Source organism: Streptopelia decaocto (assembly GCF_964273445.1).
Source record: "Streptopelia decaocto genome assembly, chromosome: 4".
Lineage (NCBI taxonomy): Eukaryota > Metazoa > Chordata > Aves > Columbiformes > Columbidae > Streptopelia > Streptopelia decaocto.
The window spans coordinates 24,242,518-24,258,887 of NC_138658.1; the positions used below are offsets into that span (position 1 = coordinate 24,242,518).

At 49.1% G+C, this 16,370-nt stretch overlaps 1 protein-coding gene across 1 annotated transcript; it reads right to left on the reverse strand.

Annotated features, from left to right (window-relative positions):
- Nucleotides 1–548: 548 nt before the first annotated feature.
- Nucleotides 549–4,488, reverse strand: LOC309438843 (uncharacterized protein). The gene is made up of 5 exons (XM_082050764.1): nucleotides 4,473–4,488; nucleotides 3,488–3,561; nucleotides 3,328–3,375; nucleotides 2,662–2,895; nucleotides 549–2,513 (listed from the first exon to the last, which is right to left on the reverse strand). The coding sequence occupies exons 2-5, from the start codon at nucleotides 3,539–3,541 to the stop codon at nucleotides 1,221–1,223; spliced, it is 1,629 nt and encodes a 542-aa protein (XP_081906890.1). The 5' UTR covers nucleotides 3,542–3,561; nucleotides 4,473–4,488; the 3' UTR covers nucleotides 549–1,220.
- Between the last annotated feature and the right edge of the window lie 11,882 nt (nucleotides 4,489–16,370).

Below are 16,370 nucleotides of genomic sequence, written 5' to 3' on the forward strand. Positions count from 1 at the left end.
AGGTAAGAAGAGGTTGCATGGGATGTTTAAACAAATAACGTATTGTTTACTTGCTCGCTGGTAGAAGAAAAAAATAAAAGGCACACTAAGTAATCTTGGATCTACCTGGACATGATAAGCCCTTTTCCATCGCTCATCTGTGTCTCTGCTGCAGCGGACCTGGCGCTGGGGCCACCACAGGCAGCTAGAGCCAGTGGTCTGGGAGAGCCCCTATGCCTTGGGAAGAGCAGAACAGCCCTGGCTTGCAGCAGGTGGTGGCCATAACACAGCAAAGCCCCAGATGCAGTTCACTGGGGTCGTTAACCAGCTTTTCCCCCCACTGCTGGCTCACTTTGGGGCAGAGCTTGGCCTTTGGGGTGCCTGGAAATGGGGGAGAGGGGGGTGGGAGCACCTCTCAGTGCCTGCTTTCCCCTTCATCCCCAGCATGCTGCAGTGTCCTGTGCAAACAGCCTGCCCTTTGCTTCCCGCTGACTCCAGCCTGGATCCAAATCACAGCACCCGACTCCCCCAGGAGACAAAAACCAGCAACACCTCAAACCACACCACTGTGGAGTCTGATGTTTTTAATGGTAAGCAAGGAAATCACCAGGGTACATTTCAGCTTTGAAATATGAGTGCCATCAATGCAAAAAAAAAAATAATACAATATAATGTTTTCTGTACATTTCTTACAAAAATATTACATACATCCCATCCCAAAGTGGTACTTCGCACGCTGCTGAGCCCATGCGCCACACGCGCACACACCAGCTATAGCTTTTCCTCCTTATGTACAGGACATGGAGCCAAGGGAAAGCTACCGGTGGAGTCTGGGCAGATGCTTTTAGCGCAGTGGTAGGTAAATATGAGGTGTGAGCGCAGGGACTCTTCTGCTGGGCACACCCAGGCACAGCTCCTGGAGCAGTGAGCCACCACCATGCCCTCACAGCAAGTGGGCAGCATCACCCCATTGGCACTCACAACTCTCAGCTGCTCTCTGGTTTGGTATCAGAAACAGCTTTTCTCACTGCAGTTTGGCCTTTTCCCCATGTCCAGCATCACCTCCTGCTTCACGCCCCGTGCCGGGTGCCCAGGTGGAGGCCTGGCGAAACCACCTCCATTTTGTCCACAGCATCTTCTCAGAAAGAAGTCAACCAGGCCATACAGCAAATAAATTAAACCCCTCCTCACACCCCCCCACCCCAGTGCCCCCCAGCACTGACAACAGTGTTAGGTGCACATCAGTACCCATCCTGGCAGTCGTTGTCATCATAGTCAGCAGCAGGCTTGTTGCGGAGGGCGCCCGGCCGCCGCTTGCGGCTCCCGCTCTCCAGGCTCTGCAGTGAGCTGTCATCCCCACGGCTGCTGGACTCACGGGTGGCATCCTCCTGGGAGTGGCTCTCTTCATCATCATCATCATGATCATCCTCCTGGGACTCACTGTTGTTGCTCTCCGTGGACCTGCTGTCCTCACCCGCATCATCCTCTTGGCTGCCATCATCCTCTGGCGATGCACTCTGGCTCTCAGCTGATGTGCTTGGCACATCCCCATCGGGGTTGGAGTCATTCCTGTCCTCCTGTGACTCCTCTCTGGTGTCCTCTGGAGACTGGCTCTGATCACCATCATCTTCCCCAGACTCGCTCTGGTCGCCCTGTTCCTCCTCAGACTTGCTGTCGGGTACAGACGGCACGCTCCTGTCCTCAGCAGACTCCTGGTCCTCCTGCCCTTCCTGGGACTGGCTGTCTCTGTGCTCACTTGATGTGCTCACCACCTCCTGGGAGATGTCCTCTGGGGAGTCTCCCAGCTCTTCATCCCTGGACTTGCTGCCCTCAGCCTCTCTGGAGCGGCTGTCCTCCCTGTCCCCTTCCTCCTCCTCAGACTGGCTGGGGCTGTTTTCCTCTGACTGGCTGCTGGTGGGCTCTTCCGACTGACTCTTGTCCTCCACAGATGGGCTGTCTTCTTCTGATTGAGTATACTCCACCTCTGGGGACCTGCTATTGCCCTCTTCCCAGCGGTAAGAGCCAGCCCTCCGGATGCTCTCCTGGCTGCTCCCCAGGGCACGGGGACCAGCACGATGCCCCCTGTAGCTGCTGCCAGGGCCATCGAAGACAGAGGGGTCGTCACCCTGCATGGCTTCATCCTCAAAGTCATAGCTCTCCTCCTCCTGGCTGCTGCTGCTGCCCCCTCCCTGCCTGTAGGTCCGCTCGTACCAGCTGCCGCGGTAGTTCCTGTACTGGCGGTGATCTGCGCTGATGCTCTCGCTGCTGCTACTGCTGCTGCTGTCACCATGCCCTCTGCCAGCCCCAGCATCCCCACGGCCAAAGTCATGGCCATCCTCACCTGCTCCATCGACACCGGCCACGTAAGTAGGACCTTCGCCAACCTCCTCCTCCTCCCTGTTTGCATCAAAGGTGTCATCCCCGCTGTCGTCCTCCTCATCCAGGAGCCCACCAGCATGTTGGGGAAGCCCATCACGTCCAGTGCCGGGGTGCTCTCCATCATCACCATCAGCAGCATCACGTGCATCTTCCTCCTAAGGAGGTGACAAATAGAGACAACTGTGAAGGCTCACAAGTCATGGGAACTTTTGGCATTGCTGACCGTGCAGGCCAAGCAGTGCCCTGATTGACAGGAAATTTGGGTCTCCTGGCAGACCAAAACACCCCTCTATTCTCACTCACCAGAAAACCAAGGCTGTTCTCCCGTCCGGCATTCGTGTCCTCATGGTCCACCTGATTCAGGTGCTGGACCTCCCGAGCTCTGTCTCCCTCATCTCGGCTGCTGAGCTCCTTGCCTACAGCGTTCCCACCTGTCAGATCTCCAGCAAGGGCATTGTCTCCCCTCTCCGCATGGGCAGGAGGGTGTCTGCCATCTCCACCACCCAGATCATTGATGTCACCTTCATTTGCTCTGTCCTGGAAGCAAAATATAGAAACATTTTAGTTGGAAGAGACTCTCAATATCATCAAATCCAACCATTAACTTAACACTGTCACTAAACCATGTTCCTAAGAGCCTCATCTACGTGTCTTTTAAACACCTCCAGAACAGTGACTCTGCCACTCCCCTGCACATCCTGTTCCAATGTCTGGCAGCCATTTTGGTGAAGAAGTTTTTACTTCAGTTATTTTAAATGCCACTGCATGTTTACTGCTATTGCAGTAAACATATTGCTCCTATAATCCATGCAAGCACTCAAGCCTTTTTCATTGGTTGCACCTCAGCCCTTCACCTGTTTCTGCTGATACAAGAAAAAAACAGCCACCAATAAAGCAACCCAGAAAAGCCCAAACCATGATGGTTCAGAGCACAGAAACTCCCTTTTTCAGGAGCACCCCCCACCTTACCTCCTGCTGGGCGCCACGTCGGAGACGGGTCGGATCCTGGCTGGGCACCTAAGCACATCCAGGAGACATCTGATCAGTGACCAGCAGTTAAGCCGTGTACCTCAGGTGGGGAAAAACTGCCAGGGCTTGGGGTTTGGGTACCTGTGCAGGGGGTACTTACAGGGTGGGCATAGGCTACAGCCCAGAGGAACAGCACCAGGAACACAGATCTCATGTTGGTTGTGGTCCTTGCGGCTGCAAAGGGGAGCAAAGTATTTTCACATGCCCCACAAAGCCCTTCTGACTGACACAGCCTCACCATCCCAGCACACGACGCCCAGCCTGACAATGTCATCAAACGAGCCAAGGATTTGTTCTTGTGCCACCTCCTGGCATCTTCTGTACAGGGACTTTAGTTTGGAGTTTGAAATACCTGGTCATGTTCTTACAGACTTTTTGTCTGAGAATCATTAAAGAGTATCATCCAAATTTCCTGTTCCCATGACGATGACAACCACCACCCCACCAAACTTGGTGGCCAAAATGGGAGCTGGTGCCATGAATAAGCAGCACGTTGAGACCACTGGCTGCAGAGCTGTGCCTCCCACCTGGCATGGTCCCCAAAAGCAGAGCACCCTGGTAAGATAACCCTGCAGAGAGCCACATCCCTGGTGGCCTCTTGGTCAGTCTGGCATCCTAGGGAAAAGCCCCTCAGAAGCAGGAACCCTCTGCCAACCCCAGCAGTAGCTGCTGCAGAAAGCAAGGGCAATGCCATTGATCAGAGAACCATAGAATCATATAGTTTGGGTTGGAAGGGACCTTCAAAGCTCATCTAGTCCAACCCCCCTGCCATGAGCAGGGACATCTTCAACCAGATCAGGTTGCTCAGAGCCCTGTCCAGCCCGGCCTGGGATGTCTCCAGGGATGGGGCATCCACCACCTCTCTGGGCAACCTGGGCCAGTGTTTCACCACCTGAGTTTAAAAAATTTCTTCCTCATGTCTAGCCTGAATCCTCCCCTCCTTTAGTTTAAAACCATCACCCCTTGTCCTTTTGCAACAGGCCCTGCTAAAAAGTATGTCCCCAAATCTACCACCCCTCTCCCCAAATATTGCCATTTTCACTCAAGGCAATGCCAAAGTAACCCAAAGTAACCAAAACCTTTACCTCGAGGTGTTGTACAAACCAGCACTCTCCTCCAGTGCTGGGGATGGGGCGAGCTGGCTGCCTGCAGTGGGATGTCCCAGGCTGTGTGTCCCGGCGTGGCCGTGCGGGCATTTAACCACTGGCCAGCACCGGCCCCGGGCCGGGGGCAGCCAATGGCACCAGCGGGCAGCACTGCCCCACGCGGAGGTGTCACCGGGAACCGGCCTCCCACACTTCCTCTGGCCTCCGCCGGGACGCCGGCCCTAAAAAAGCTTCTTGTGGTTTTAGGATGACGAGACGGGCTGGCAGCTAATGACTGACTGTGCCGGCCCTGTGTTTTGACTGCTAAATTTATTCCCTTCTCACACACTTCCCACCGTGACACACACACACACGCGCGCGCAAACAACTATGGCATCACCCGTGCCGAGCACTGGATCTCGTCCCAGGGGCGGCATCCTCCTAACGTGTGCAATTGGGGTGGCATTTGCCCCGTGCCATGGGGAAGGGTGCTGAAACCCACATGTGATCATTCCCTTGCCAAGACTCAGGCTTCCCCTGTGCTTTGGGGCAGAAGCACAAAGCGCCATTCTGCAAGGAGAGGTGGTGGATGCCCCATCCCTGGAGACATCCCAGGCCAGGCTGGATGGGGCTCTGAACAACCTGATCTGGGTGAAGATGTCCCTGCTCATGGCAGGAGGATTGGACTAGATGAGCTTTGAAGGTCCCTTCCAACCCAAACTATTCCATAATTCAAAGATTCTATGATTGACATACCTATTTTCATGCCCACCTATGCACATGGGCAAGGGAGAAAGGAAATACTGAATGCAGGTGCATAGGGAAGATTGAAACAAGCCTCAGCACAAAAGGACAGCAGCACCCCCAGAGCTTCTTCGAGCTGCTGGCCAGGGGACAAAAACTCTGCTCTGGAAAACATGGGCAACAACGCATGTGTATGGGCATAAATACACATGGACACATGTATAAAATTATATATAAGAATACACAGAGATGCACCGCACATACCCCAGGGTTTCTAGATGTAGCACAGATTATCTTCTCCAAACAACACGGTATGCTGGAAGCACAGATAACCTCTCCTCACTCACAGGTAATACAAGTAGGAGTTTGCAAACCCCCATGTGCACACACATGCACAGACCCTGACATGCCGCACCTGCACCTCTCTGCCCGGGGGGTTTGGGACAGGACTGGCCATATGCCCGGTGTGGCCCCTGGCTCCTGCCCCTCACCTGGCCCCAGCCTGGGCGGAAGGAAGTTGACTTCCTCACCTGGATTTGGCTGCTGCTAAATTCTCCGTGCCGACAACACCCCCGGTCTCCTAATAAAAACATGCCCCAAGTGCAAATACCCCTTTGAAGAGGGTAACACGTTCCCTGCTCTCGAAGCTGTTTTCTCCCCATGGCCAAGCCACAGATGATGGGTATGGCCACAGGGAGAGGGGCCAGGAGTAGAGTGCGTACGGGTGTTTTATTAGGGGTGAAGTGTAAATGATGGCATTCATGCTCTGTGAGGAGTGTTGGCACGTCCTCGCTGGCTGGGAGGAGGTGTTTCTGCTGCTCTGGGTAGAAGAAAGAAGCCTTCAGATGGGGATGGGTGGGCTGCTGTGGCAGGAGAAGCCTGCAAAACACGTCTCAGCTGGACTGTCCTGATGTAAAACCCTGGAACGCCACTGTCACCTGCAATGGCCCCTTGGTGCAGGGACTCGAATTTGCCAGAGGTGCAGGCACAACACAGGGGACACAGCTGCGGGCTTTCAGAGATTCACAGGAGACACTGGCGCTGCAGAATAAGTGACTTAAGGAAACTTGAGCAGGGTCAGGATTGAGCCGGCAGCTTATCTGAATTTGCCTAGGGTATATCAACCCCAGACAACATCATCCCCTGTGATGTGACGCCACCATGGCTCAACAGAGCCTCTTGTGAAAACAGACAGACCACTCTACTTAATTGCACCTCCAGAATCTCCTGCCTTTTTCCCCCATCGTTATCAGCTAGCAGACCATGTGGACTGTGCAAGGACCACACCGGTGCTGAGTGTGATGAGCATCTTTTTTCTCCTTCCTCCTCGCCTCCATGCAGAGATGCCCTGGTGCAGCCCTGGCCCCACCACCCTCCCTGCAGCCCTCACCCTCGAGATGGGCACCACTGAGGTGCTGGCTCTCAGGCACACATGCATCCTTGGCAGATGTTTTCCCTCTTCTTCTTTACCTGGCCGCTGTCACAGATACTGTGGGATGTATTTTCCTCTTGACATGCGACAAAATTATACCCCTGTCCCCAGTTAGATATGAGTTCATGTTGCCAACCTTTTTTAGGCACCTCCAACAACTGCCATAATATTTTTTCTTTTTTTTTTTTTTAAACATCAGACCTGCATTTAACTCAGCCCCCAAAGACCTGGTGCTGCCACAGCTCCAAGTGCCACAGTGTGAGAAAGGGACAAACACCAAGCTCTGCATGCCTGGCCTTTTTATAACACAGGTCACTTGCTGGCCTGCCAGCCGCTCGTTCCTGAGGTCACCTCCCTCTCTTCAGGCGGCCCCAAAACACTGGTGGCACCAGCACACCCAACAGCACCCACTGCCAGGACTCTGACCGGACTCTGATCCCCTGCAACCTCTGCTAGCCATGGGTCAAAAGACCAAGATCTTTCCCCTAGATCTCTTCCAGAGAGCATCCCCCAGCATCAGCCTGTGCAGGCGGTTCTGCCTCTGTTTTGCATGGAAAAGAAACCCCAGCCAACACAGTGTAACCTCACAATAAGCCTTTAGAGAAAAAAAAAAAAAACAACAACACAATAATATTTAGGATTACTGTTGTTACATCAGAGGTGAGAAATGGACTGAGGGTGGTGGGAGCAGCTCTCTGACTGGCATTTTAAATGCCACTGTGTTTCCCCAAGTCCCACTAGGAAGAACATCCTCTCCCAAGGTGCTCGGTCCCCAGCAATGGCTGGGATGGGAAGCAGTGGATAAGGGATATGGGGACATGGGGACACCTGGTCAGGCTAAAGCTGGCACCCTCAGATGGCTGAGTCAGATACAAGACAACTGGTAGTGCTAGTAAAAAGATGCAGGAACATCACTTTTCTGTTAGGCAAGTTGGACTGCATGGTATTGACAAGAACAGAGAAAAGATATGAGCGCAGACAGCAGGAGAGATTAGAAACGCCAAAACCAAGCTGGCACTGCAGAGAGCAAGCTGACGGTGGAAGCACATGACAGCTGCTCTCCTCCTACAATTGAGATATCTCAGCACTACTTCTTGAGTTTTTAAACTCAAGAAATTAAAGTGTTTTGTTTGGGGTTTTTTGGTTGTTTGTTTTTTAAAAAAAATTTATTTTATTTTTAAACCAACCACCTAATGGTGCTCTCCTTTTTTTTCAGTGTAAGTAGTTACATAATATTTACATTTCTTGTGCACTTCTCTTCTGAATATACCTAAGGGTTTTAGCAGCAGTATCAAAAGCAAAAGGACCCATGAATGGACTAGAACAGGAGAGACCAGGATGAGAGCAGGACTCAAGGCACACGTCCTCAGCCCTTTTCCAAGCACTCAATGCCTGCTCCTGACTCATTCTTGAATCCACATCCCTTTGCCAAGCACATACTGGTGAGAGGTGCTAAACTGCAGCACTGCATTTGCAATGGGGAACAGGCGGGAAAAAACGTGTCTCCTAAATGTTAATTTCACCAGTATGTGCCATGTTAGCAGTGGGAATTACCCAGTGTCCAATGCTGAGAGATTTGTTCCCATACTCCTCTGAAAAAACGATGCTCGACCTTTCAAACCAGCCAGGTCCCCATGTCACTCCCTGCTTTGCAGAGAGACTGACCGTGACCAGAGGCTGAGGGCAGAGAGCAGAGAAGCAGCCTGGATTTTGTCTCCTCTGTACCTGCAAGGGAGCTGAGCAAAGGGCTTGTGCTTCTTCCCTGAAGTCTGAGTAAATATTATCTGCATTAGATAGCAGTAATATGACACATAATGCAGTAGCTAATGGTAACATTTTAGATTTTTGAAGAACAGCATTGATATTTCAAACCTTCCTGGCAGCAAACCTCATATATCACAATGTGATATACGGCTGATGGATGTTAGTATTGTGTTTTTTCACAGCACAAAAGTATGCACAAGTTTGGCTTAAGCTAAGTCTTTAAAATTTGCTATTTCTCCTCACTGGAAAAACAAACAAACAAACAAACAAACAAATCACAACACAAAAACCCCACCAAATCAAGTCATTGGAGCCTGAGTCCTGGAGCCTCAAATGACAGACCCATACAGGGGTCCCCAAAAGCCAGATCCTGCACAAGACCAACAGCCCTCTCTCCTTATGCCCTGACAGGATGGGGACAGGATCATTAACCCACCCTTACGTATCTACCATGGTGTTTCCATTTACAGTTTGAGAAAACAAGCATGTTGAAGGCACCGATCATTTGCCCTGTATCAGGTACCTATCTGAGGCTGAAATACATAGTGGATGTTTAAAGTCTCAGTGACATCACTGATGGAGGGTGACCAGCGTGATCCTGTCCTTCCCACCCACCTTGTGGGTATCAAGAGGATGGGACCAGACTCTTCTCAGTGGTGCCCAACAACAGGATGAGGGGCAACGGGCACAGACTGAAGCATGGGAGGTTCCAGCTAAACATGAGAAGAAGCTTCTTTGCTTTGAGGGTGGCAGATCACTGGAACAGGCTGCCCAGAGAGATTGTGGAGTCTCCTTCTCTGGAGACATTCAAGACCCACCTGGACACATTCCTGTGCCATCTGCTCTGGTGACCCTGATTTAGCAGGTGGGTTGGACTAGATGATCTCCAGAGGTCCCTTCCAACCCCAACCATTCTGTGATTCCAGCAAGATGCACCATGCTCTTTCCAACACAAGCTCCCCAAACCCCTCTCCCCATTTCTCAAGTTAAACTCGTGCTCGCTTCACTTCTATTTCCAGCATTTTTCTCCCACCTCACTCTGAGCATCTGGGCCCTTGCTCTTCACAAATGTTTTCCCCTAGAAGAAAATGCCACGCAGAGAGGCACTTGCCAAAGCAATGCCTGTGCAGCCGCCTCCACCTCTGCTGGAGGCTGCAGGCAGACGGGCTGGGCTCTGTGCAGAAGGCAGAGATTAACTCTTAAAATTAAAAACAACTATGAGAGCAATGATGCGATTGCTTTTTCCATGTACAAGATGTGCTTGTGTAACAGGTGCAAGCTCCATTTGTTTTACAGGAGCCACAAGTTCTACTTGTGAATAACTGGGTACATCCCTAATTGTCAGGTTTCGGGCACACTCGACCATCACATGCAAAAGCCCCTTACTAAATGCTGGAAAGTACAAGTGGACGCTGCTCAGCCCCTTGCACTTACATTTTTGGGGACAGGTTGAGGCTGGTCCCTTCCACAGCCCCCATCCTTCCTTGCCACTGTCCCCCACACATACGGCTCCAGCTTCTTTTTGGCAGGGGAGCTGCAAAAACAGCACGTGGCCTTCACAATCTGTTTGGACGAAGCCTCACATGTATGTGTGCCTATCGATTGTCTAAACATTTCATACTGTTCTGATTTCTTGTTGGATGGGGCAGAGGGGGAAGAAAAAAACAGCAGAAGGATATGGCTGATGTGAATTATTATATGAAACAGGGACCGCATGAGTATAAATGAGTGATGCAGAGGCACAGGCTGTCCGGAATGGGCAGAGAGGTCAGGACAGGGCTGAAGACATCTGTACAGAGAGCCAGACCCTCCTCCTGGAGACTGGTCAGCCCTCCTCTGGTTCCTGTACTGTCATTATGGCTCACTTGGGCTAAATTTATCACTGCTTGGTGTAGCTCGGCAGGAAGCATTACCATAGTCCCCTGGGAGCCTGGAAAAGCTGGATAGATGCTGTCAATGTAGCCCTGAGCAGGAGACCGGCAGCAATTTAGCTCTTACTTCCTAAGGACAGAAGCAAGTTTTCAAAAGCTTGCAGTGCTTTCTCCACTACGAGCTGTTTCCTGCAGAGATGCTGAGCAACTGGGGGCCAGGACAGCCCAGCCTTCTGCCAGCTGGCTGGGTGCTGAGAGCAAGGGGACCTGCCGTCACAGCTCTGTGTGAAAGACAGTCCCCATCACCAACCAAACCTGGACTGCAAATCCTGCTGTACAGCCAAAGCATCAACTGTTGTGCCAAGGTCCGCACGCTCCTTGGAAAGCGTCCCATGCCGGGCCCTGTCAGAAAGAGGGTTACCCAATCCTCGTTCTGGCTTGGGATGAGAAATCATGTCTCCAAGCTGGTCCAGTCTGCAATGAGCTAAATCCCTGAAATGCCTGGGCTGAAATATTCTCCCCTAATGCTGACAACATGCCTTCCCTTACCCTCTTTTTTTTCTTTTTTTTTTTTTTTTGACTTCAAAATGTTAATGGACATTACAAAAAAAAAAAAAAAAAACCAAAAAACAAACAAACACACAACGAACACAAAGAACTCAGAGAAGACTCAACAAATAAATACATCCACAGAAAATAGAAGCAGTGCAGAAGATACTAAATTTGTGGGACAGCAGAAGTGCTTTCCAGGAATCAAGGCAGCCTGCTTCTTTACGTGCAAATTTCCTCCTGTGCTTACAAAGTAATTAAAACCTCATTGTTCAAAACTCAACCCAAACCAGCCACAGGACCACATCACTGCCCTCACCAGGCAGACAGGCACAGTGTTCCTCCTGTTTGATTCATCAGAAACAGCCTAATTTCAAGTGCTAAATGCATTTTGAGTAAATTACTATCTAAAGGCATTTCACAGGTGTTTGGCAAATCCTCTACATTTAGTCAATGATCTAGCTCTTTATTAACTGTTATTACATGAGTTCTGTAGCCGCATCTTTCATAACAATATTCCATATTGTATAAGGGTCTACATAATAAAAATGCTATAGAATTTAATTGACATTATATAGGATTCTACATGCCTATGTTAAACCACTTTCAGCGAGAAAAAAAATATTAAATCCACATTCACACAGACTGCAATAAGGACTAAGTGTTACAGCTTTTAAGATCTAGTTTCAGAACATCTTCTATCTATTCACCCCAGGGATCAGTTTTAACTGACTCAGATATCAGTTATAGGGCTGGATCAACTGCTCACTCTCAACAAGACAACTTCAACACTCTTACTCATTTGATCTATTTGTGAATAAAGCTTTATTTTTTTTTCCTAGTTGTTCCTTGTAATTCTGTACTGATCAGCTTAAACAAGCACAATGTCAATGCCAGACTGAAGTCTTACACAACAGACTAATTCTACTGGACAAGTATATTCACACCCTGTTAAACTTCCAGCTGAATTCAATGGTTCAAAGGAGTTACATACATATGACTGCACGTGCTAATCACAACCTTCTGACTTGGGCTATTTCCTCTTCACTATTCCCACTGGAAGTCCCTCTTGTCACACAATGCTTGTTTCGGCACGCTGAATACACATAAGAATATCATGCAGCAAGTATGATCACGCAAGCAAAAATCAAAAAAAAAAAGACTCCTAAGAAACAAACACTGGACAAGCAATTAACCACATGCACAGAATTCACACTTTTGCATAACAATTCACAAACAAGATGACAGGCAGATGTTTGATAACCAAGCAGGGAAGGCTGATGCAAACACACGCCTGCAAGGTGTTGGCTGGGGAAGCGGGGTTAAGAACTGCTGCAGTCCCACAGCTGGAGCAGGTACACAAAACTCCTCTGCAATTTTTTTTTTATTTTTTTTTTTTTTAGTGACCTCAGGGCTTAAGTCACTGACAAAAGCTTTCCTGAGGGTTTCTAGTACTTGTGCCTCTTGAAACACCCGTGAGCTCCAGCACTGCTTGCCTTCTCAAGTCACGTAAGCTAACTGCTGGCGCAGCGCTGCTCAGCCCAGATGTAATTACAACCTACATTTCGTGGTTTTCTATAAGGAAGTGGCATCAACACCTCTGTCTTCCGCCAGGCACCTCTCCAGAAGCTGCCCAAATGGGAACACAGAGCCATGAAAGGACTTCCTTCATCCACCCAGCTGGAGGAGGAACCCTGGCAGCGTCACCCCTCAGCTTACACACCCGGGCACCCTCTGCCTTCAGCAGGCTCCAGGCACTCCTCACTGAAGAAGTGGGGCCAGAATCACAAAAACTGTTCCATCTCACCTGTAATCCTCTCAGCACTGTGGGCTTAAGTGCTCCACTGCCCAGCCCACATGCAAATCTTGCCCGTACCCACAGCCGTCATTTCTATATATGATTCATGTGCTCCAGCTCCAGCAGGTAAGCTCAAATCTTTCCATTGCTTCCAATGCCTGGTCACACAACTGAAAAATAAATGGAATAAGAGAAGGCTTTGGTTTGACTCTCTCTCACAGTTATTTTTCCTTCTAATGAAAACAAAACCCATACAAACTGATCAAGCATTAATGCCAATGGTGTGCTCAAACAGATATCATCCAAAACCATTCACCTTAGCTGACTTCTTAAGAAAACTAATTTCCCAGCATAGATCCACTAGCAAACCAATGCTAGCCACATGCTGTACTGGGGAACACCAGACAGGTTTGCTCCATCTGAGCTTGTCTTGACCCAGTGTGTGTTGTACTAGGTTTGGCTGTGACAGCCACATCTGTAGCTGGCCAGGTGTTTATGGCCACAATTCCAACATGGTGACACAGTGTAGGGAAATACTGCCATGAAATAGGTTGTAGCATGGAGGGTGTTGGTCTCTCCTCCCAAGTAACAAGTGATAGGACAAGAGGAAATGCCCTCCAGTTGTGCCAGTGGAGGTTTAAATCAGATATTACAAAAACTTATTCACAGAAAGGGTTGTCAGGCATTGGAACAGGCTGCCCAGGGAAGAGGTGGAGTCACCATCGCTGGAGGGGTTTAAAAGACACATATATGTGCTGCTTAGGGACATGGTTTAGTGCCAGAGTTACGCTAATGGTTGGACTTGATCTTGAGGGTGTCTTTGAGCCAAAATGATTCTATGATGGAGGTGTAGAATGCAGCATGGGGGGGGAACCGGTGTGGGGAGTAAGAGACAGGCACATGCTGGGCACTGCAGACTCCTCGGCTAAGCACAGCACACCAAAGCTCAGGCCTGGGGCTTGTGGCTTCAGGGTTAACAAAAGAACTATTAATAGCAAATGTATAGTATTATATTATTGAGAATTTTACATGTAGAAATATTCTAAATTATTATTCTTTCTTTACTTTTCTGTAATGATTAGATCCAGACTAAAAACAATGAAGATCTGGAGCTTTCCAAATCCATGTAGCATGGAGGGTGTTGGTCTCTTCTCCCAAGTAGCATGTGGTAGGACAAGAGGAAATGGCCTCAAGTTGTGCATGGGAGGTTTAGATTGGATGTTAGGAAAAAATTCTTCACAGAAAAAGTTGTCAGGCATTGGAACAGGCTGCCCAGGGATGTGGTGGAGTCACCATCCCTGGAGGTGTTTAAAAGGCATTTAGACGAGGTTCTTAGGGACATGGTTATTGCTAGAGTTCAGTTATGGTTGCACTCAATGATCCTGAGGGCCTCTTCCAACTGAAATGATTCTATTATTTCAATTATACCATTGGTATTTTCTTGGTTTTATATTAGCTGTGAATGCTCTCAGCCCACTCACAAGATTCTGAGTGCAACTGCTCAGAAATGGGCACGAACTCATCCTGATGTGATGGCCATGGAGATTTTGCTCTACAATGGTGGTGCTGATGACAGGCTTTTTTTTTTTTTTCAGGCTGTGAACTTCAGGAGCTCAGTTTCTGGGGGAAGGCAGGTGACAGTCACAGCCCCCCACAAGGTTGTGCCTCCACGTGGTGCTTCATTTGCTCCTGATTTGGGTCCCACTTCCCTCTGAGGGCAGGGAGAAGGTGCAGCATCCTTCTTCCCACCACCTCATCCCATAGTAAAACTATAATTTGATTCCTCTCCCCACAGCTATTTTTGGGATTTTCAGCACTGAAATTAGTACAACTCATTCAGTCAGGAAGTCATTGCTACAGCCCTAGAGAAAGGTACCTGGAAATGAATACTAGTCTTTGACTAAAAGATGTCTAAAACCCTTTTAATAAAATGCACTGAAACAGACATATAAAAAAAGGCATCTCAAAAGAATGCTCTGCTCTATTATCCTTATTTCATTTAGGCAAAAGGCAGCAGAAACACTTTTACAACAATACTGTATAATTGACCAAGATGTTTCTGCAATGGCAAGGAAATGATCAAACAAGAAGTAAATAGCAAGAAAATGAAATAAGTAGAAATAAAAGTTTTACTACGTGAGACACATCTTGAATGGTTCAATTACATCAAGCCTTCACCAACTGCAACCTTTTGCCTAATGGAGAAATGACCGCTCAGACAACCTGTGAGACGTAAACACCTTCTGCACTTCTGGTGCTGGAGGAGCTAGAGAAGATGAACATCTCATGGCAAATGCATTTGTCTTTCCTCACTCCTCCTTTCTCGCAGAAGGTCCCTGGCACCACATGAAAAGCAAGCTGCCTCTCATTCCCCTCCCAGCCCACCCCATCCCATCACCTCTTTGCTCCCCTCTCCCCATTCAAATCTAGTGACCTGAGCTACCCCAAAGAGGCATTAGGGCTACAAGAAAAGCCACCAGCCACTGTAACACCAATGCTGCTCGAGTCTGCAAGATATTTATCTCCTCTCAGCATCTTCTTCTCTTCATGTTTAGTTAAATTTTGTTTAAAATAAACATCTCTTCAAATACCTTCCCCATCAGACAACTAACTAAGTTGTCTTGGGTGTGGACCACCTTCTAAAACTGCTCCCCTCAGGTAGTTGACAAGTGTTATTTTTAAACCCATCGCTCACTGAACAACTGACATTACACCCACCCACCCACAGACACTTCTTGCGAGAGGCTGTAACAGCGAGACATCATACGTTTGATAGGAAACTGACCTTCAGGCTGGCACAAACAACACATGCTCGCTCCTCTGTATTTACTTCTATTTGAGGAAGAGGCGACTGCGCAAAGTCCAGGATGCACAGAACAAAACCCCAAGGGAAGGGAGGAGCAGTCACCCAGGGCAGAAGACCAGGGGCACAATGCTGCAGGGGATACCAAAACAACAAGGGAAGCTCCCTGAAATGCTGCCTTGGAGGCAGGGTAAAGAGACACCCAGGAGCAGGGCTATGCAATACCACAAATTGTTTTTTGCTGAGTCATGAGAAAGAGAAAGCTGGCATTAGTGCTGAAATAATTTTGGTTGGAAGAGACCCCTCGAGATAATTGAGTCCAAACATAACCTAACTCTGTCACTAAACCGTGTCCCTAAGAGCCTTATCTACACATCTTTTAAACCCCTCCAGGGATGGTGACTCCACCACTTCCCTGGGCAGCCTGTTACAATGCCTGACAGCCCTTTCCATGAAAACTTTTTCCCTAATATCCAATCTAACACCCTCACCCGTAGGAGGCCATTTCCTCCCCTCCTATCCCTTGTTAACTTGGGAGAAGAGACCAACACCCTCTGTGCTACAACCTCCTTTCAGGTGGTTGTAGACAGCGATAAGGTCTCCCCTCAGCCTCCTTTTCTCCAGGCTGAACAACCTCAGTTCCCTCAGCCACTTCCAGGCTATATGGGATATGAGCAGCAGAACCATGACCACAACAGGAAATGCTGACACTCCAGGCTAAGGCCATGCTGTTCCTGCATCATCAACAAGGAACAGATTAAGTGCAATGTTCTTTTGGACAGAGGCTTTGCTGCTTGTCATCACCAAAACACTTGTTAAATACACAGTCTTGACAAACTCCTTTGTGAGTCTTCGCGCGTTTTTTACATCAGCTTCCCCGTCACAAGCAGACACGGCTTTTTTCTCCGCTTACATTTGTTGCATGGTGTTCCCCAAT